Source organism: Pinus tabuliformis, chromosome J (assembly GCF_031772625.1).
Source record: "Pinus tabuliformis cultivar Carrire ecotype Pingquan chromosome J, CPIR1, whole genome shotgun sequence".
NCBI classification, from domain to species: Eukaryota; Viridiplantae; Streptophyta; class Pinopsida; order Pinales; family Pinaceae; genus Pinus; species Pinus tabuliformis.
The window spans coordinates 242,940,827-242,964,485 of NC_142295.1; the positions used below are offsets into that span (position 1 = coordinate 242,940,827).

The 23,659-nt window shown below is 37.0% G+C and overlaps 1 protein-coding gene across 1 annotated transcript in view; it reads right to left on the reverse strand.

Annotated features, from left to right (window-relative positions):
* The window catches only part of LOC149226658 (uncharacterized), a 230,011-nt gene that overhangs the window by 81,702 nt on the left and 124,650 nt on the right, over positions 1–23,659 (reverse strand). Inside the window, exons 3-4 of the mRNA XM_089380260.1 lie at positions 20,786–21,122; positions 20,567–20,605 (exon numbers count right to left, since the gene is read on the reverse strand). Of these exons, the coding sequence (XP_089236386.1) occupies positions 20,567–20,605; positions 20,786–21,122 (376 nt within the window). The remainder of the gene's footprint in view (positions 1–20,566; positions 20,606–20,785; positions 21,123–23,659) is intronic.

Sequence of the window (23,659 nt, forward strand, 5' to 3'; positions counted from 1 at the left end):
TATGAATTCAAAAATTTCAAACTCATATGCCATTGGATAGAGGATTCCTTCATGAATCCAACATGATCAACTCCGCCACCTAAGGACAAATTTTTCCCTAAGTCCGCTAGGGTACAAAATGGTGTTGTAGGAAATTTTGCAGAAGGGGTGCTGAAATTGTGGATTTTAGGACTTCAAAAGCTCGATCAAGTGCTTAAATTTCAAATTCAAATAGCTCAATTGAGGGTTTCGTAAACCCTCAATCGATCCATTTACGTGTTTAACAAGGGCTTGATCGAGCCTCCATTAAAAAAAAATTGTGAATCCCATAATTTAGATTTTAGAATCAATAAATATCTAAAATTTAATCCATCAATAATTTAACAGAGTTGATATGATATTATTTTACTAAAAAATAAAATTCAACTGGATCTAGGTTATGAACAACATTAGAAACTTTTATGTTACTGCGCCAAGATGCACATTGTACATCCCAGTATGGGGGCAATGTGTAAGTATGTTTGTTTGTGCTCAAAATATACCTTATCATATACCTTGAGTTTGAATAGATCATAAATTTACCTTCCACAAAAGTTTTTACCACATTTTAAAATTCCAAATTTTATTATAATTTTTGTTATCATGTCATGTAGAAACCTTATTAAAGCTAATACTAACATTAAAAAATTATTATTATTATTATTATTATTATTAAATTAAACTATGAAATCTAATATTAATATTAAAAATTTAATATTAATATATAAATAATGTTGATATTATTAAATTTATTAATTTTGGATTGATATAATATTAACTTTAGCATAATATAACATTTGTTATATTATAATATATACTAGCACAACCACATTAATAAATGTGGTTGATATACGTCGTCGGCGTCAACAAAAGAGTCATTAACACAAAATTGTTGAAGAATCTAGAGAAATTAAGATTAATGAGATTCTTCTCGCCATGATAACTATTTGTGATGTTCTTTTAACTTTTCTTATTAGTACCATCTTTTCTTATTATTAGAGTGTGTTTGCTTAGTTCATCAAATAGCTATCAAAAAAAAGGAGACAAGAACACACGATGTTAGCTTTCTACCAGGGCCAAAACCTCTCACTCTTTGAGAGGAAAACCAGCACAAAATTCTTCTTATGGAGATTCCAATTGACGAACACCAAGACCTGGACCCTTGACCTATTAAGGCATTCCAAGATCAAGACACCAATCCTCTTATTTGTCACTACTGAGATCATCATCATTACTTATGCTTCATCAAGGTCATCATTGCTGCACCTTCACTGAGATATTCATTATAACAATGAGATCATTACTGCACCTCCATTGTCACATCTTCACTGAGATATTCACTGTTTCTTTACTAAGATCATCTCTACACCTTTAATGAAATCATCACTATAACAATGAGATCTCAATATTGAGATATGTATATATCTTTGACAGCTGCACAGAGATCTTTTCATGATCAATACTTTGTAACTAAGATCGAGATCATGACTTCATCCAAAGCGTGTTACTGTGAGATTTGTTTATCATCCATATGCCGAGACAGAGTATGTCGAGAGTGTATCTCTCCATCATAAGTACATGACTGTGTTTTAGAGTTTATGCCGAGATAGTGAGTCACAAGATTGTGACTGCGTCTTAGAGTGTTTGTCAAGACAACGAGGGTTACCAATTCTCATAAAATGTATGCAAAGATTGTTAGTCCGATCTTTTCTCTGTGATATCCATCATGGTTGTGATAGAGTTCTTCCCTGTATCGAGATCTTCCCTACACCAATCCTGTAATTGCTTATGTAATCACCCACGAAGCTTCACGGGCATCCAAAATAGTTTCTTCCTGTAATGCGGATCTCAGACCATCCAAAAATCACAGAGAATTGAGTTTTGTACTTGTCACTTTTGCACAAACCCTTAGCGAGGTATATATAGTAGTTTCGACTCCATAATAAGCCGACTTGAACCAACAAAGAGACGTGCAAGCCGACATGTCAATTGGAGGGATTTTGGACATTTTATAGACTTTTATATGTAGAACATAGGCTCAAGAAGAGCATGACATTGACTCTTTGACTTGCTCAGTCTATTCAATGAGCAAGAAACTCATTTTTATAAATGACAAAAATAATAATTCTTTTTCTTTACAAGTACAAAGATCAAAATTAAATTTGTAAACACTGAACCTAGTTACACTTTCTTCAACAAAAATGAGTCATACAAGCTGACTCAATATGTTAATTTTATTTAACCTAATTTTTTTATAAATATAAAATAATAAAATATAATATTTTTAAAATCCTGAAGTAATCATAACCTGAAGCTACCTAAAGAAATAAAACCTAAACAGTTTCAATTGGAAGACATGAAGCGCTCTATGTATCTCTGATGGAGGTAGCTGGAACATTAATATTTTGGAAAATTTTAGATAAGATTTCCATGGAAAATTACCATTTCCCTCTAGATGAATGTACAACACACCTTTGAAATCTTGCATTTTAAATATGTATTATATATAACAAAAAAAAAAATGTTGTACGACATCAAAATTATATATATATATATATATAAACATAATATTTTAATTGTCAAAGTATTTTAAAATTTTTGAAATATAGAGGAGAGGGAGAGAATGGTAAGAGAGAGAGGAGGGGACACAGATGGAGAAAGGGAGAGGAGGAGAGAGTGGAGGAGAAAGAGAGGGAGCTCGAGAGATGGAGTTGGAGGAAAAGATAGGGAGGGAAGAAGTTCAATACATATAGAGAGAGAAAGGTGGACAGAGAGAGAGAGGGAGTGACAAGGGAGAGATGGATAGAGAGTGTGTATGTTTGGAGGTCAGATAGAAAGACAAAGAAAGAGAGATAGAGAGAAGGGGAAGAGAATGAGAGAGTGGGGGAGATATTCAACAGACTTGCAGGATGGAGAGAGAGAGAGAGAGAGGGAGGTGGGAAAGAAAGGAAGAGAGTGGACTTGAGAGGGAGGGACAGAGAGAGATGGAGTTGGAGGGGGAGAGAGAGGGAGGTAAGAAGAAAGACATATAGAGAGAGAAAGGTGGAGAGAGAGAGAGGGAGTGACAAGGGAGATGGAGAGACAGAGAGAGAGGAGAGTAGGAGGGAAGAGAGATAGAAGGGGAGACAGAGGGAGAGAGAGGGAGAGGGAGAATGTTAGGTCCCTATACTACTAGTGTAACCCCTTATTGTTATTAGTGCAACCCCCTTATTATATTATTGTGCCCATATAGTCCCCATGTTGCTATTATTATGCCCCATAGAAGCCCACTATTGTTATTGTTGTGCCCTTACATTATTATTGTTATGTCGACTCCGATTATATTATGACCCCTTAGACTCCTATATATAGAAAGGAGGCCTTGTCATTTGTATCATCCAAGAATTGTTCGTTTGTGTAATGTAAGGGAGATTTCCTCCTCGAAGAGGTTGATTTCTAAGGCGTTGATCTATCTTTTCTATCTTTTGTGAGTTGATTTCATAACATTTGGTATCAGAGCTTTGGATTCTAGAGTTTCGTTGCTCCAAATAGGTCATCGTGGAATTTTCGCTATAACGTTTTTCTGCGATGTTTCAGAATCTAAAAAAAAAACATTTGAGTGAAATATTGCTAATCCTTGGGTCCAATTTCAGATCTTGTCTCACTAAATTTTCGAAGATATCATCGGAGGAAGTTAGGGTTTTTGCAAGCTCCAGAATTCCATCTCAAACAGGTCATCGTGAAATTTTCACTATAATTTGTTTTCTACGAAGGTTTAGATTCTAAAGTTAAAATCCATTTGAGTTGAAACCTTGGTGAAGCTCGGGCCCGAATTTCAGATCTTTTTTCCCTATGTTTTCAGAGATATGGTCCAAGACATTTAGGGTTTTTGCAGGCTACAGAATTACATCCCAAACAAGTGACCTTGGTAAAATCATTATAACTTTGTCTCTGAGCATCAAATTGAAATTTCGTAAGAAGTTACAGAAAGAGGACGACCTGTAGTTTTCTAGTATCAGAGCAAGGGATGAATGGAAGAATGATGAAGCAGGGTGGGAACTCATTCAAAAGTTGCATAAGAAACTTGACAAGGAAGGAAAAATCATATTGGAACCTGAAGCAGTCACAGAACTGAGAAATCGATAACTACGAAATCGATCAATTTCAGAGTATCTCATCAAGTGGAAGAACTTACCTGCTGAAGATTCCACATTGAAGGGTGATAATTTTATACAGAAGCATCCAGAACTACCCAAGTGTTGAGGACAACACTTATTGAAGGGGAGGGGCATGTTAGGTCCCTATACTACTAGTGTAACCCCTTATCGTTATTAGTGCAACCCCCTTATTATATTGTTGTGCCCCCATATAGTCCCCATGTTGTTATTATTGTGCCCCATAGAAGCCCACTATTGTTATTGTTGTGCCCTTACATTATTATTGTTATGTCAGCTCTGATTATATTATGACCCCTTAGACTCCTATATATAGAAAAGAGGTATTGTCATTTGTATCATCCAAGAATTGTTCATTTGTATAATGTAAAGGAGGTTTCCCCCTCAAAGAGGCTGATTTCTAAGGCGTTGATCTATCTTTTATATCTTTTGTGAGTTGGTTTCATAACAGAGAGGGAGAGGTAGAGGGAAGGAGATATAGATAGATATGGAGAAACAATGTGTATGTTTGCATGGTGGTATAGAGAGACGAATAAGGAGAGACAAAGGGAGATAGAGATAGAGTTGGAGTGGGAGAGAGGGAAGAAGAGAGAGATAGAGGGAGGGAGGGAGAGATAGATAGATATGAAGAGAGAGAGAGCATGTGTGTTTGGGGGGCTGAGATAGAGAGACAAAGAAGGAGAGATGGAGGGAGATATCGATATAGATGGAGGAGGGAGAGAAAGGGAAGAAAATTGCTTGCACTAGATGCATTGATTTCAGTGTACAGATGCTAATTTATAATCCTATTTGATTTCTTGCATTAGATGCATTGATTTCTATGTAGATGTTGATTTCTAATTATATTTCATTGCTTGCATTAGATGCATTGATTTCATTAAAGATGTTAATTTCTAATATTGTTTGATTGAGTTTGCATTAGATGCATTGATTTCAGTGTAGATGTTGATTCCTAATCCTATTTGATTGCTAGCACTAGATGCATTGATTTCAGTGTAGATGTTGATTTCTAATCCTATTTGATTGCTTGCAACATTAGATGCATTGATTTCAGTGTAGATGTTGATTTCTAATCATATTTGATTGTTTGCATTAGATGCATTGATTTCAGTGTAGATGTTGATTTCTCATCCTATTTGATTGCTTGCATTAGATGCATTGATTTCAGTGAAGATGTTGATTTCTAATTTGATGTAACTAGATGTATGGTGTACATTAATTTCAAGGTAATTAGTTTAACATTGTGCATTGATTTCAGTGTAAGCACAAAAAAATTATTGACGACGTGCATTATGACTAAGCTTTTGTAGATAACCTCAAACAAAATAAAATCGAATAAAACTTATATTTGTAACTTTTACATCTCCACATCTTTTAAAATTGAATAGAACTTATTTCAATCATATTTGAGTTTTTTAAAATTGAATAAAACTTATTTCAATCATAAGGAATTGATTGAAATACTTGGATAACTAAGTAAATTTAGGAAAGTTGATAACATTATATAAAATTATAGAAATGTTGTCATATATTTTTTTTGACCTATATATTAAATTTCAATACGATTGACTTATATCATGTTATGTCTAAGCTCTTATAGATAATCTCAAAAGAAATAACACTGAATAAAACCTATTTGTTATTTACATGAGCATCTTTTAAAATTGAATAAAACTTATTTCAATCCTTTTTTAATTGAACCTTGAGATAAGAAATTGATTGAAATACTTAAAAATGTTGTCCATGCCATGGTATATGGGTGGGTCACAAAAAGTTTTCCATGCAAATGGCACGCACGGACCTCGGGTGAGCATTTTAATAGAAAAAAATGGCTCGATTGAGCCCTAAAGCTCAAGCAAGGGTTTGTTTTTAACCCTCAATCGAGCTATTTTTTTAGCGCTCGAGGAGCTCAATCGAGTGCTTAAATATGGCTTGATCGAGCGCTTAAATTGCTCAATCGAGCCCTCTTTTTTCCACCTAAACACGCCCTCTCTTGCCAAAAAGTGTAACCCAACACCATTCTATCACCCAAGTGATATTATGAGTTTATTAATATCAAGGAGCTGAAGTACTTTTTATGAGTCATGTACTATATACTTTTAATTATTAAAGTCACATGTGTTTATATGAGTGACTTTATGTGAAAAGTACTAAGTGTACTTTATGATATTAAAATGACTTTTATGTTCTAAAATTGACTTTATGAGAGAAAAACTGACCATGGTACTCAAATATTAAAAAGTACTAGGGAGGCTCATTAATAAAATTAATAAAAGGGGGACCACATGAGGGAGAAGGTCAAGAGAGGGACTGATCTCCACCCTTGAACTAATGAGTTGAGATTTAATCTCAGCCATTAGATCTAAGGGTTACGGTTCTCCTCACTTTGAAGAGACAACAGAGGGAAAAGGAAATAATTCTCTCGTTATTCATTCTCATGAGAGCCACTGAGAAGAGATCAAGGAGAGAAGAGGGGACCATGGAGGCAAGGTTGCAGTCAAAGGAGAAGATTGAACAACAGGAGTTTGAATCTCACAGCTAATACTCAGGCACATATCCCGAGTTTCTAAGAATGAGTCCCAAAAATTTTGGGGTCCTATTTTAGATGTTTTTCACAGTGGTAAGATGAGTTAAGGCCTAAACTTTCACTGGTCATAAGCTTACTTTCCAAGGCGAGATTTGGGTGTGTATATAGGTCGTGTTCAAACCCAATCAACAGGAGGAACCCAGGTCGAGATTTGGGTGTGTATATAGGTTGTGTTCAGACCCAATCTACAGGAGGAACCCAGGCCGAGATTCCTGGGTATCCAGGCCAGAATAGTCAGTGTTTTTACCTGAGCTTGAAGCATCTGAGTTTAGAGAGGAAACCATTGTGATTGAGGGTGTATATTCAGCTGAGAAGGACCATTTTTCAATCAGATTTATTGACTGTACAAAAACTTGATTTCCTGTGTGTAACGAGCAATTAAGAGGCCGAAATTTCTGCTACAGGAGAGTTGACTGTGTTAAAGTTATCAGTTTAGAAATTAGCTGAAAGAGAACCTCAGAGGCACTACTTCAAGGTAAGAGATAAGTCCTAATTTCTTGTTGTACAAAATTTCATTAAAAGAAATCTAAGAACTCCTTGAAGATTGGTTTTCCCCTTGTGGGTTCTTCCAGAGTCATTAGACCAAAAACAAGCGTGTAAAATCTTGTATGTGTGCTTTCATATTTTCTCTTACATTAGCTGAAAAGTGAAATGTGGTAGAGTAGCCTTTTGTTTCAAGTCAAATGCAAATTTAATATTTATATCAGTGACATATTTATGATGTGTTTTGGGCATTAAACCATGCAAACTTGAAACTAGGTTGGACTACAACAAAACAATAATTTTCTATAGGATCCTCTTTTTATATGAGGACCAACCCTTCATTTTTACAAATAAATAAATCTACGAACCCTAAAACAAGTTTGACATTGTGTGTTTGACAAGAAAAAAGATTACAAGCCAACCCTGAAGCTCAAAACAATAAAATAATGGCATAAATTCCCACATGTGTGGGTTTATATCCTCCAAAAGCATGATTTCATCTCCTTTTTTAGCAATAAGTGCCACGAAAATGTGTCAAATGGTCTAAGGAGATGTCCCGTCATCATAATAAACTCCAAATCCATAGTGGAAGCCTTAAGAAGTGCCTCCATGTCCAAAAACCATGCTTTGGGTGCCCTATGTCACCCTCTCGAGGGCTAAATGCATGACATGGCACTATTTCTCTCCAACATTTTCACTCCAAGGATGACTACAAGTCCTCCCTTGTCATCTTGTGGATGACCATCATCATTTGGACTTTGGAACAAGCAATGCCCATCATCCAGTGTCAAGGCTAGCTTGGGGGCATCTTGAGTCCACTGGGTACAATATCAAGTAAATACAATGCCAAGCAAGAGGAGCTCAACGTTTCAACATCTAAGGTTACTCTGGGGTTTCAACCATCATATGGAACCATCAAAGTGCCCAACACTATGCTCTGTAGGGGCAACATGACATATGCAAGGTCATCACTACTCTCTGTAAGGTGCAAAATGGTTTGGGCATGATGTGTAGTGGAGTGATGTAATGTACCCTCAGAGGCCTCTATTGCCATGTGAAAAAGCACCTGAAAAAAACATCTCAAGATTAAGTGAAATCCGCCAATAATTAGGGACAATGACCATAGATGCACCATAATAGACCATACTTAATTGTTAAGGGCATTATAACACTTCCAACTGAGATCACCGTCAAATATCTAACTAGACCAAGTCTCGTAAAAGTGTTCCCTACTTGTGTTAGGGATGGTTAGATGGTTAGCCCTATTACCGCTCAATCTAGTAGGGGTCCTAGGAGCGGTTCCTATAAAGCAACTACTAGGTCAAGTGGCAAAAATGAAGCAATAGACCACTGTCACATCAGCTAAAGCTCCCTACTATGTATAGACTTTCATTGATGGGAGGAATCTCGGTATTAGGGAAATGTCTATGAAGATTATATCAATGATGGAGAGGTAGTGATTTCAAGAGCCTATTCAAAGGAGAGACTCTAATGATAGGGTTTACTTGCTCAAGAAGCTAGATGAATGGCTCTTCGAGAAGGGCTACAGGCAGACTTAGACCTAGTGTTGAGTAGTATTTCTTTATATGAAGCGCCCTAGACCTAAGAATCCTCGAAGAATAAGTTTCTCTAATTAATCCTTGTGAAATTGGAGTGACAAGGTTGAGGTACCACAAAGAAACCTTAGTGGACCCAAACAAGGTCAAGGGTTTGGGGTGAAACTTCAAACAAAAGGCCTGGACCAGGTGAGGGAGAAGAAAAGGATCAAAGAGATAAAATTTGACTTGAATTTTCAATGCAATGATCCTTGAAGAAGCCACTAACCAAAGGAAACCTAGGGAGAAATGGTCTTTGAGCTAGGGCTTGGAAAAAATTTAGATTCAATTGTTGGAATGGCTTCAAAATTGGAGGTCCTCTCAAGGACACACCAACGCAATTCTAAAACAAGTTTCATCAATTTTGGATGGCTACAATTAATTTCGCATGATGCCCTAGGGAGCCTACTAGGGTTAGGGCTTTATTTGGAAGAAAAGAAGAAGAGACAAGATTATAGTGACCACCAAAGGAATTTGAGGATCAGTGCCTTGTCTTTTGGGCTTAATGGAGTCAAGATACACCAAGATATCGAATTTTGATATGCTAAGGAGCCCTAGATGACTTTCGTTAACCTTCCCAAGTGCAGCAACTAGGTCATAGGGATTTACACTTCTATTTGCAAGATAGATGAAGTTTCAAGGTTTGTTAAGCTCTTAGGCCACCCCTAGGAACATTCGCTCTTCCTCCCAATGAGTAACACATGCAATATATCGATTATTCAAGATTCAATAAAACTTTTGCATTAATTCATGACATGTACAAGAACAATGATAAATATCCCATGCGTTAGACAAGTAGTAAGACACAATAGCATTAAAGTGCACTTACAAGAGAGAGACAAGAGTATATCCATTAATCATACTCACAAAAATAGAAGCTCCAAAGACAATAGCGAAAATCCAAACATCATAGTGCATTAAGATGCTTCAATTTCATCCAAGAAGAACAAGTGTGGAAATATTTTAGAGATACTACTCCAAATCCAAGTGATGATCAAATGAAATGATCATCACATCAATATATATCCTCCTCTAAGGGGTTTGATTTGCATAGTTAGGCTTGATGATGCCCCAACTAATAAAATAATGTGAAAAAATAACATTTCTTGGTGACAATCCCACCAAGATAGCTCTAAAATACAAAAATAAGCCTCTCAAGAGGTAAAAATGATAGATACAATAGGTTGAAGGACCATTAAAGAGGCCTAGCAGATTCCAATATGTGCCTAGCGGATTCCAATATGTGCCAAAGTGAAGGGAAAAGCTCCAAACATAGTGATAAAGGGGTTGACCCCTTGTCAATCAAGCAAATGACTTGTGGTGCACCTAAGTGGCTATGGGGGCACAAAACATCCTCATGGGTCTCCGAATGGATCTGAGAACATGCTTGGCTGTTGCCCAGTGTGCCCTCTTCGGTTCCACCATGAACTTACTAAGGGTGTTGACAGCATAACAAATGTATGGCCTGGTATTGACCAGATACATCAGGTACCCTATGGGTTGCCTATACAAGGTGGGATCTACTTCTTTATCTTCAGACGCATCAATATTCTTCCAGTTGGTAATCATTGGAATAGCCATGGGCCTACAGTCCTGCATTCTTAACCTTTTTAAAAATTTTGTAGCGTATCTCCCTTGTCCAAGGAAAATTCCACCCTTCTGCTGCCAAACTTCCAACCCCAGAAAATAATGCATCCATCCCAAATCCTTCATGTCAAATTTTGTAGCTAGGTTTTCCTTGCAATCTTTGATGAGCCTAGATGAACCTGTCAGGAAAAGGTCATCCACATATAACACCAGAATTAGAGGCTCATTCTCTACAATCAGATAGTAGAGGTTGGGATCTATGTCACTCTTGACGAATCCCATCTTCTGCAAGTAACCATCAATTCGACCGTACCATGCTCTAGGCGCTTGTTTAAGCCCATACAAGGCTTTCTTCAACCTACATACATGAGTTTTCTTCTCATGTGTCTCAAAACCCTCTGGTTGTTCAATGTATACTTCTTCTTCTATCACCCCGTTCAAGAACGCAGTCTTGATGTCCATCTGGTGAATCTCCCACCCCATCTGTGTTGCAAGGCATATCACGGATCTAATATAAGTATACCTGGCTACTGTGGCGAAGGTTTCTTCGTAGTCTATCCCTTCCTTCTGAGCATACCCCTTAGCCATGAACCTGGCTTTGTATTTTTCCACACTGCCATCTGCAACATATTTGACCTTGTAGATCCATCTCAAACCTACAACTGATCTGTCCTGAGGCCTAGGTACCACTTCCCAGACATCATTGATCATTATGGAATTGTATTCCTCCACCATAGCATCTACCCATACTTGATGCTGAATGGCCTCCTAAAAACTAGAGGGTTCTCCAACCTGAGCCACCAAAGCTTGGTATCTATCTGGTTTTCTACGCTTTTTCTCGTTCCTAGGAGCTCCAATGAAATCTTCTACCCATACTTGATGCTAAACGGCCTCCTGAAAACTAGAGGGCTCTCCAACCTGAGCCACCAAAGCTTGGTATCTATCTGGTTTTCTACACTCCCTTTTCTCGTTCCTAGGAGCTCCAATGAAATCCTCTGCATCCCGTAGTATCTGTCGAAGTTCCCAGCTCGTTCTTCCACTGGTAATGGGTAGATATTTTTTCTCCTCCTCTTGATATTCCACTTGTTGTGATGCCTCTAGATTCTTGTCCTTTCGAGAAATATTAGTGCTGGTTTCTGCTGGTCGACGTGGTTGGACCAACGGATCATCCTTTGACTGCTCTTCGGAAGGCATTTCTCGGGATTTCCTAAAAGCTTTGTCCTCCATGAACTTTACATCTCGTCGTACTACAATCTTTCTATTTCCTGGAAGGTAGATTCTATATGCCTTAGCATTCTCGCTATATCCCACAAGATATCCTTTTTCTGTAGTTTGATCCAATTTCTTCCTCTTTTCTTTGGGTATATGGCAGTACGCCAAACTACCAAATATTCTGAAATGACTCACTTCAAGCTTCTTGCCGGTGAATAAACTCTCTGGAGTAATCTTACCTAATGCCCTGTGAGGAGTACTGTTCTGAACATATACTATTATGCTACATGCTTCTGCCCATAGAAATTTGGGCATATCCTGATCATACAACATAGCCCTCGTTGCTTCAACAATAGTTTTGTTCTTCCTCTCTGCTACTCCATTCTGCTCCGGATTATATGGAGTTGTCCATTCCCTTCTGATGCCTTCCCTTGCGCAGAAATCAGTGAAGTCCTTATCAATGTATTCTCCACCATTGTCTGAGTGCAACACTTTTATCCTCTTCCCTGTCAGATTCTCAACCAGAGCCTTAAACTCTTTGAATCAATCAAAAACCTCATCCTTGGTTTTTAGAAAGTAGATCCAAGTCTTCCTGGAATGGTCATCAATGAAGGTGACGAAGTATTCGGCACCACTAAGAGCTTTTGTGGACATGGGTTCGCAGATATCTGAGTGTATCAATCCTAGAACACTCTTTTCCCTACTGTTACTTCTGAAATAAGCCGCTTTGGCGTATTTTTCCAATACGCAACCTCTGCATACATCGTCTCATTTGGTACTTAATTCTGGAACTCCTATGACGATTCTTCTGAGAATTCTTAGAGCCCCATGGTGTAAGTGCCCCATCCTTCTGTGCCATAGTTCATTCAAATCTTTTTCACCACTACTACCTATCAGTGCCATTGGAGATTCTAGCTATAACTTATACAGTCTATTACTTCTAACTCCAATTTGGGCCTTCTTCTTCCAACTCGGATGTTTGACATATACTTTCTTCCCAATGAAGTAAACATCATAGCCCTTGTTCTGTAACTGAGATACAGAGAGTAAGTTCATCCCCAATCTAGGTACACGCAGCACATTGGTAGCTCGAAGCTGATCCCCTACTTCTCTTTGAAAAACTACAGTACCTCTTCCTACGAGGATACATTTTAACTTATTTCCCATGGTGATTTGGAAGTTCATCTGTTCTTCTTGATAGCTTGAGAAACATTCTCGTATTCTCGTCATGTGCGTAGAAGCTCCACTATCAATATACCAAACCTTAGAGGAAGCAGAACTTGCCAAGCAAGCGACTTCTTCTTCCAGTCTGGAAGCTAACACAGAATTGTTGTGATCCATTATATTCTCTATGCTTTCCTCTTTCCCGGGAGAACTGCATGAGTGCTTTTGAGTTGCTGCTCCAGCATCATGTTCACGACTCATTGCAAATTCTCTAATCCTGTTGCCCGATCTCTGCTCTGATACCATGTGAAAATTTCTAACACGAAATTCTACTGCAGTAATTGATTTATTTCTCCTACTTATTTTCCACAATAAGTTATTTACAAAACCCTTCAGTAAACATCAAAGTAAATTCTACTACAATTGTCACATAATAGCATAGAGAAAAGAACAGTGAAATACAAGCACAAGAATCAATCACATCAACAGAGTTATTTTTGGACAATAGTTCTCGGAAAAACCCAATGCGGGAAAACCGATGCAACAAATGAGAATTTATTTACTATTCTTCAGCAAAAATCTCTTTACAAGGAATGATTTGCAGAACATAGAGAAACCTCTGAGAAAACACCTGAGATAATTTTCCTCCACCCTTTGGAGAAATTCTGACACCCAAGAGACCCTCCAACCTCCACTACGTCACCTCTACATCATCTCTGCGTAAGGATTGTGCCCCTTGCTGCGCTGCCTCTCTGAGCTATCCCTCTTCCCTGTCCCTCTGATGCACTGCATCCCCTCCTCCTCAGTCTCCGACTGATGCTGATGCCCTCTTCCTTCACCCTGCAACTCTCCCTCTAAAATCAAATTCTTACTCCTTGAGAATCGATTTCCCTCGAGTTACTGAGTATTTGCCTGGTGTGTCTCCAAATGACTCTCAAGTCTTCCTTTATACTTTTCCTGTTGAGATATCAACAGTCGTGATATAATCTCTAATCAACGGCTAAGATTAAATTAGACTTGATCCTTGTCTCTTAGAAGCTTTTCACCCATATTTTCATTAATACCCATTAATATTTTAATTTTCCTAAGTTTAGACTTAGGAACCCCATTAAAAATATTAATTATTTTAATAAAATACAATCTGGGTGGGCATTTCACCAAATGATTTCTGGGTCTTGGAGATCTTATGCGTTCTAGCCCCCCCCCCCCCCAAAATTTCGAAGCTATAGCACATCCGATGCTACCCAAAAATCAACATATTCCATCCCATTATAACAACTAGCGAAACCAAAGATCTTATAGTAGTATACCTAGCAGTAGGTGTAAAGGTTTATTCATAGTCTATACCTTCCTTTTGAGAGAAACCCCTTGAAACAAATCTAGCTTTGTATTTATCTATACTTCCATCGATCGCATGTTTGATTTTGTAAATCCATTTTGAAGTGACAACTGATTTGTCCCTTGGCCTAGGAACGATTTCCCAGACTCCATTCTCCATGATGGATTGGTATTCTTCTTGCATCGCCTTCTTCCATTCTTCTTGATGAGCAACTACTTCAAATGTAGTTGGTTTAGCTTGTATCAATTTTGTCATGTACGCTGCATATCTTGAATATTCGTTTGGTCTTTTACTTTCTCTAAAAGTTCCTTTAGCAGCTCCATGTCCTTCAGCATCTTCAAGAGTAGCTTTCAACCAATTTGGCCTCTTCCTTGTTTCGGGTATGATCATAGGTTGAATCGGCTCACTTGGTCCTTCATCTTCTTCTTGGTTAGGAGTTGTCTCATCATGATGTTTTTCTTCTTCAAATAGTGGTGTATCTTCATCATCATAATCAATTGGAATATCCGTGGATCTCTTGTAGGCATGATTCTCATCGAATATAACATCCCTGCTTACTTCAGTTTGTCCTCCTTCCTTAATATAGGTTTTATATGTGTTTGAAGAAAGACTGTAGCCAACGAAGATCCCTTTGATGCTTGTAGAGTCTAGTTTTTTTCGCTTATCCTTTGGAACATGGATGTATGCGGGTCACCCAAAGATTCGAAGATAGTCCACACATGGCTTCTTCCCTGTAAATGCTTCTTCAGGTGTCATATTCTCAAGAATTCTATGAGGACTTCTATTTTGTATATATACTATTGTCATAGTTGCTTCACCCCATAGAAACTTTGGAAGGTCTTGATCAAATATCATAGTTCGTATGCATTCTTCAATTGTTCTATTTTTCCTTTCTGCATCTCCATTTTGTTTGAGATTGTAGGGAACAATGAGCTCCCTCTTAATACCTGCTTCTTTACAATATGTAACCAATTCTTTTGAAGTGTATTCCCCACCATTGTCAAGTCTCAAGGTCTTTATCTTTCTTTCGGTTAAGGTCTCTACTTCAGATCTAAACTCCTTGAATTTTTCAAATACTTCATCCTTTTTATTGAGAAGGTAGAGCCATGTCTTTTTAGAGTGGTCATCAATGAAGGTCACATAATAAAGATAGCCTCCAAGTGATTTGTTAGACATAGGCCCACGCACATCGGAATGAATGAGGTCTAATATTTTTAAGACCTTGTATCACTGCTTGTGAAAGGCTTCCTTGTATTCTTTCCCAAAACACATCCCTTACATACTCCTTCAGAATTTTCTTTGATGTTAGGGATGCCATTTACCATTTGATTGAGAGACGGAATGATCTTGTGGTGTATATTCCCATATCTTCTATGCCATAGTTCGATGGGATTGATTTCCGTGTGAACTAGAGCTTGAGGAGATGGTGTTATAACTCTATATAGTCTTCCTTCACAAACTCCAATAACTTTTTCCTTTTCAATGCTTGAATCCTTTCCCCAAACCAAGACTTTACCATCTACAAAAGAAACCCTATCTCCTTTATCTTCTAAACAAGAAATTGAAAGTAAATTCTTTTTCAAACCTGGAACATAGAGTATATTGTTGAGGTGTAGCTTTGCTCCATTCTCCAGCTTCAAAGATGTAGATCCAAGGCCCTTGACTGCATAACTTTTATTGTCTCCTAGCTCCACTGCATGAGATGATTGTTCCTTTGATAGAGTATCAAGCTGCCCGCTTTCTCCTATCATATGTCTTGATGCTCCACTATCAATGATCCATGCATTGTCATCATCAAGAGTACATGTATGTGCAGCCAAGAATCCTTTGCTTTTGACCTTCTTAGATAGGATGTAGAAGATACTTCCAATCCAGCTTCCTGCAATTCTTATGATATTGAACCCCATCTTCAAGTAACTTGTTATAGAGGTAGTAGCCTTCCTTTTCCATCCAACAAAGTGATCTCCAACCTTTTTCGACCTTAGCTCTGAAACCATGTTGAGAAATCAATGCTAGTAATAATTAGGGGTTGATTCCTCTTCTTTGATAATTACTTGTGAATTATGTTGGCTTCTTTTAGTTCATTATTATATTATATTTCATCAAGCAATTACCAAGTTATGTATATATGAAGATCACACGAACAAGAGACACAAGATGTAAGCAGACAGCGAGGGAAACACCCCTATAAGGGGAAAACCAGTGTTACTTGGGAGCGGGAGCGAAAGCGGGGAGCGGGAGCGAAAACGGGAGCGGGAGCGACATTTTCAGAAGCTCCCGGTTTGGGAGCAAATCCCAGAGCGTTTTTTATATAATATATATATATATATATATATATATATATATATATATATTTTATTTTTTATATTTTGATACATATATGTCAACAAAAACATGTAGAATAATGAATTAGATATAAAAACATAAAAAAACATAGATTGAACCATATAACAACAATCATCTAGAAGTTATAATCTTCATCAACCACGTCCACAAGTTAGTAACATAGTAACATAAAACATACTGAGTCTCATGATTCATCAATCTTAAAGTTTCAAGCTTTCAAAATTCAATATATAACATTTATCATCATTGATCACCAAAGTTGTACTTGTAAGCTAAGTGTAACCATTACAACAAATAATATCTAACATGAAATGAAATGAAACAACTTTCAACTTTCATGAAGCATCATATTCATAATTCATTACTAATGAGTTATAATTGCCAACTTCAAACTTAAATTGTCATATATTGTTTAAAAAATTATCATAATAAATATGAAAGAGTCAATAGTTATAAAAACTACTAGAAACTAGAAAAGAGAAGTAAATCTATTATCCAGTGTTACTTGGGAGCGGGAGCGGAAGCGGGGAGCGGGAGCGGAAGCGGGAGCGGGAGCGACCATTTTCAGAAGCTCCCGGTTTGGGAGCGAATCCCGAAGCGATTTTTTAAAAATATATATATTTTTTATATTTTTTAATTTTTGATACATATATGTCAACAAAAACATGTAGAATGATGAATTAGATATAAAAAAACATAAAAAAGCATAGATTGAACCATATAACAACAATCATCTAGAAGTTATAATCTTCATCAACCACGTCTGCAAGTTAGTAACATAGTAACATACAACATATTGAGTCTCATGATTCATCAATCTTAAAGTTTCAAGCTTTCAAAATTCAATATATAACATTTATCATCATTGATCACCAAAGTTGTACTTGTAAGCTAAGTGTAACCATTACAACAAATAATATCTAACATGAAATGAAATGTTATAAAATGAAACGAAATGAAACAACTTTCAACTTTCATGAAGCATCATATTCATAATTCATTACTAATGAGTTATAATTGCCAACTTCAAACTTAAATTGTCATATATTGTTTAAAAAAATATCATAATAAATATGAAAGAGTCAATAGTTATAAAAGCTACTAGAAACTAGAGAAGAGAAGTAAATCTATTATCTATTTCTTATGCTTGGGCCTCTTGCCACCACGAGAAATGTCTAATTTTTTAGTCTTGTTGCAAAATCAGGATCTTTGTCATTAATATCACCCTCCAAGCATTAATATCCATAGGTATCTTTGTCATTACCTTTGTATCTGTATAGGGATCTTTGTCATTAATATCACCCTCTAAGCATTAACATAAGATAGAAAAAGCATAGCATGTCAAGTCAAGATTTTGTTTGAGTGATGCGTACATTTTTAGAAGGGTCATGATAGAGGAGTTCGACAACCAATGTCACTAACATCAAGGTACATAGAGGGATTGGTACTCTTGATTAAATATGAGTTCCATACCCTAATACATGACAAAATTCAATGGAAACATTGCAATCCCCCAATCCTGAAATCCTGAAAAACTGATAAGTCTGCTGGATTTTGAATGAAATCTAAAATTCTACTTTCTCCATATGAAATCCAATGAGGACGAAACCATTCTCAAACATCCTGAGTCATTTCATGGTAATGTTAAAAATTTAAGTAAAAGGATGAAAATGAAAATTAAAGAAAATGTCACTTTTACTTTAAGAATTTAACATTACCATGAATAGCATATCAATACTAGGGCCTAGACTTGATCATTAAGTTGCCCCACTCAAAAACTATTTGTTTCTTTCAAAAAAAATTGCATTTCGAACATTACTACAAAAAAAAAAATGCAAAAAAGGCAAAACGCTCCCGAAAACGCTCCCGAAAAGGCAGGGAGCGAATTTTTTTTTAGGGAGCGCGCTCCCGACCCGCTCCCGCCCGGAGCGCGGATCGGGAGCGGGAGCGAGTGGGGGGGGGCGCTCCCCCGCAACACTGTTATTATCTATTTCTTATGCTTGGGCCTCTTGCCACCACCAGAAACATCTAATTTTTTAGTCTTGTTGGAAATTCAGGATCTTTGTCATTAATATCACCCTCTAAGCATTAATATCCAGAGGTATCTTTGTCATTACCTCTGTATTTGTGTAGGGATCTTTGTCATTAATATCACCCTCTAAGCATTAACATAAGATAGAAAAAGCATAGCATGTCAAGTCAAGATTTTGTTTGAATGATGCGTACATTTTTAGGAGGGTCATGATAGAGGAGTTCGACAACCAATGTCACTAACATCAAGGTACATAGAGGGATTGGTGCTCTGGATTAAATACGAGTTCCATACCCTAATACATGACAAAATTCAATGGAAACATTGCAATCCCCCAATCCTGAAATCCTGAAAAACTGATAAGTCTGCTAGATTTTGAATGAAATCTAAAATTCTACTTTCTCCATATGAAATCCAATGAGGCCGAAACCAATCTCAAACATCCTGAGTCATTTCATGGTAATGTTAAAAATTTAAGTAAAAGGATGAAAATGAAGATTAAAGAGGATGTCACTTTTACTTTATCAATACTAGGGACATAGACTTGATCATTAAGTTGTCCCACTCAAAAATTATTTGTTTCTTTCAAAAAAATTTGCATTTCGAACATTACTACAAAAAAAAAAAATGCAAAAAACGCAAAACGCTCCCGAAAAGGCAGGCAGCGAAATTTTTTTTAGGGAGCGCGCTCCCGACCCGCTCTCGAGTCGCTCTCACCCGGAGCGCGGATTGGGAGCGGGATCGGGGGGGGCGCTCCCCTGCAACACTGGGGAAAACCCAGTCAAAACTCTTCCTTCAGTAGATTCAAAGACAAGATGAGATAGTCCAAGACTCTTTTGACCTAGACACAGACTTCCCCCAATCACCAAGTCATCCCTTCCTTCTTCTCCAAGTGATGTTCTCCCAACAGCAACTTCGACCTAGAATTTCAACCTAGCAATAGCAGAATTTTGGCCTCCCCAGCAGCAGAACTTTGACCCCAGCAGCAAAACTTCAACCTACAGTAGAATTCAGAATTTCGGCCCCAACAATAGCCCAGTAACTTCGCACGTGTGAGAGAAAGGTAGCCCAAAACTTTGACTTTGTCTTCTTCTTCAATATTCTTCCTTTTTCTTGGAATTTCACACCTTTTTCTACCTCTCTTTCTTGTGTATCGAACTTGTTGAGTGAGTGAGCAAATGGATCGAACTATCTATCTATATATAGCCTCTTCTATGGGTCGAATTGCCCTAATTTAGGCCAATTTCATCATCATAGGGCCAACTTAGTGTGGAGCGGTCAAATGACCTATTTGACTCAAAAATAATTATTTTTACATGATACAAAAGCCCATGAAGGGTCTAATAAAATTGACAATGACTCTGCTAACTCAATATAAAACCTAGAAGCCTACAATGGAGGTTTTTATCTATAAACATGATGACCCAAGCATGAAACTCATGCTTTAATAAGTCATTATAAAATTTCTTTTAACAAATAAATTACTTTATACAACTATGAAGACCAAACCTAGTTACATTCTTCAATAGGACTTAGCATATCTTTTAGGTGACCTACTAAAAGGATGCCTCCCTAGTGGTGAAAGTCCACAAAAGAGCATGAGGTAGTGGTTGTGGTGACAAGGGGCCACACGTAATATTGTTGTCCCTTGGTATAGTTTTTTCCTTGTGAGCTCCCCTCACAAGACCTATTATATTTTGAGGCAACAGGTACTCTTATAATGCTTATTGATGATAGTACATTTTTTATGTCACATCAACTGACCTTTTTGGTCATTCATTGGACATTAATATAGTCATCATATCTTAATTTATTTCTCATTAGGAATGTCACCAGCTAATGGAGTAAAATATTACTTTATATAGCTGGAATGCATAGCAATGCCTTGAAGAGAACATTTTGGGTTGTTGGATAAATTTGACCACAAGGAACTTGGTGTCAACAAAGACAAGTTATTGCATCAAAAGTGTGTATTTGAATCATCGAATCAAATGTCGTATACAATCATTCTTCATGTTGAATCTGAGTTGTTAGTAATAGGCAACTTACTTATGTTTAAATCCATGTAAGCATGAAGGAAGCTTCCATCTGAACAGATCCAAACAGAAAGATGGTAGGTAATAAGAAATGTCATAAAGCCCAAAGGCTAAGCTGAAATAGACCGCAGTTTCACAATTTTTGTATCTACTGTAGCTTTGTTCCATTCAGATAAAAGCTTACTAACGAGAACCTACCATGTAATTGTAAAAGCATCTCAGCAAATAGTACCTGTGATAAGGGGTTCTTGAAGATCTCCATTCTGCAGTGCCAAGGTCATTGTGCTTTATGTTGCAATCTTCTTTTCTCCTCTGCCTGAAGCTTGACTTCTCAACACAGATTTTATCAGGAATGGGCCCATTACAATGGAAAGTTTGCCTGACTTTCTCCATCTGAGGGGCTCTCATGCTCTGGATTTCTTTATACTTCTGATAGTATAGTTTCAGTGCTTTAGCCTTTGAGATTTGGACCTTTTCCTCCCTCATGAGAATCCAAATCGAATGTTTCCACTTCCTGTTATGCCCACATCCCCCATGTATCTCAAAAGCAGATGGTGTCATAGGTTTACCTAAACATGGCATGCAAAAAATTATAAGTAATGCTTGATTATGTTATTTTAAAGTTCCACTAGATCTGAACAATGTTGAAAGAACATACCAATAGATCCTCTCAACTTGGGACAGCTGATGAGATATTGTGCTCAAATTGTATCACTGTAAAATTTGAATAGCAAATAGACCCTCTCAATATAGCATAGCTGATGAGATAAAATGCTCGAATAAGATACTCATGAAATCAAATCAAAATGTTTGCAATTCCAATTGATCAGAATTTGGTAATTAAGAATGCCAAAATCCATGATTTATATTGTTGAATAGAAGATTTATTGATGCTCAAGCATGGAAATATTGAATGATTAAAATCTAAAAGTTTTACATGAATCTTGATGTTTTACATGGCCAAAAATTAAATTACTTTCAATTCATATTCGAAATTCTCAAAGATGATAACTCTATACCAGCCAAAATATTCGGCCAATGCAAATGACAGCTTCATATAATGAGAGTGATTGAACTAACCTAATATATCGAAAGCATAGAAGGCTAGAAAACGTGCTTAATAATGAAAAGAACTAAAAACAAATCTTGCATATTTTAAAACAAGTATTTGACCTTGATGTTACCAATAAAGGACAGCCTACTAGTTTCCTTGTCCGGACTCCCCATGAGGAGCAATGGTAGCTCATTAAGGGAGAAACATACAAGTTAAATTTTCATGGGCCTGTAAAAGGAAATCCCAAAAAAGAAACCATTGGGGGGTCATAAGAGATGAAAATGTGGATATTATCATGATCCACATCAAAACATAGGGTCTGATAGGAATAATCAGACTTATATGAGCCTTAATTAGACAAATTAAAGCCTAACTGAAATTAGGTTTCGGAATAGTAGAGAGCAAGAGAGACCCTCAAGTCAAAGTCTAACTCACACAGGATTTAACATCATATAAGGCATGAAAGCTTGAAACTTAGATTAGATGAGTCAAAGAAGTATCGTCAAGCAGATTGAATCTGGAGCACCTTAAGGACTGCCAACAAAGAAGCAGATTGGATAGCCAACGAGAGATTTAACGACAAAGAGGATAATCTCAGCATTATAATCATTAAAGGGGTGAAATAACCAAGGAAATGGGAAGGGTAATTAGTTAAGGCAGTTGAAGATGATAAATTTGAGGGTCTTGTCGTCACTCAGATTGTACGGCACGGTGCGACAACGACTCAGGTCAGGGGCTGTCACTTTGATCCCTGACCTCTCCATTCTAACTGTCTCCCAACACCAAAATATGGGGGGTAGTCCCTATGGAATGTGAAGATGAAGGACAAGTTGGCAACCAACAAGTCTAGGAGACACGATTGAATGGCCTAGTCACTTGGTTGATTTTAGCAAGTTTAAAGGATTCAATTAGATTATTATGAGACCAGTGCCTTATGGAGTCAACTACTTGCTTTGAATCAATTAGAGACCAAGTAACCGGATGAACAACCATTGCTTAGTGAATGATTCACTATCCTAGATGAAATGCAGATCCTATGACTTAAGTGAGATGCAAGATCTTGGTTTATTTTAATTAAATGCCTAGCTAAGTGTATCCCTTGATCTTTATCTATATCGAGCCTAGTCTTTAAAGTAAGTGGAAGAGAGAAGTCAAGGTGAAGCAAGAAATGGCTTGCTTAGCAATCCCTCTCCTTGAAATCTAACATACCGGTGTCTCCAGCGTTGCAGAGATTGTGGCTCTGACGACCGCAAGGTCACCATTTTAAATACTAGTGTGCCTAGACTTCTCAAGCAAATATGGAAGGGAGTTCCTATCAATCTATCAACCAAGCATATGTTTGGAGGTAAATTATCAAATGCAAGGCTAGTACTAGGATGTCAATGCAAGATGAGTTGAGTGCTTCTTAAGGTGAGATTGTTTAATGTTCCTTTAAGTACTTAGTTATGATTGATCTTAAGTTATGACAATAAGTACTTAACAATGGTAAATAAGAGACAATCTCAACCACAAGAATATGTGCCAATTTTACAAGTGCCAACAAGATACAAGAGATAAACAAGATAGATGTCCTTCACATTGCACAATGATTCACCAATATAGAAATATCATTCACAATAGATATCCACCTTAGGCATGAATCATAAATCTTATGACAAATAGAGCACTTGCCCACTTAAGATATTTAACCAATGATTCTTACTCAAAAGAGACAATAAGATTATCAATGCTCTTAGAACATTAGAAGCCTTCCAAGATATATCAACAAGATAATGCCAATATTATAATTAGATTCCTCAATACCAATTATTCGAGAGATATTCAATTAAATTAGCAAATACTTAGATCTTTAATGCCAACATGTAAGAGAGAAAGAGACACCAATATCCAATAGATTCTTAGATTTACCAACTTAAGCAACCATTCAACAAAATTAGATTATGTGCTTAGGTGAGCGAGCTTATTAGTGCAAAATTGGAACTTCTTGAAATCACACAAGACAACAATATGTTACTACTCCTGTTAGCGATAACAATTGTCAAATCACTCGTA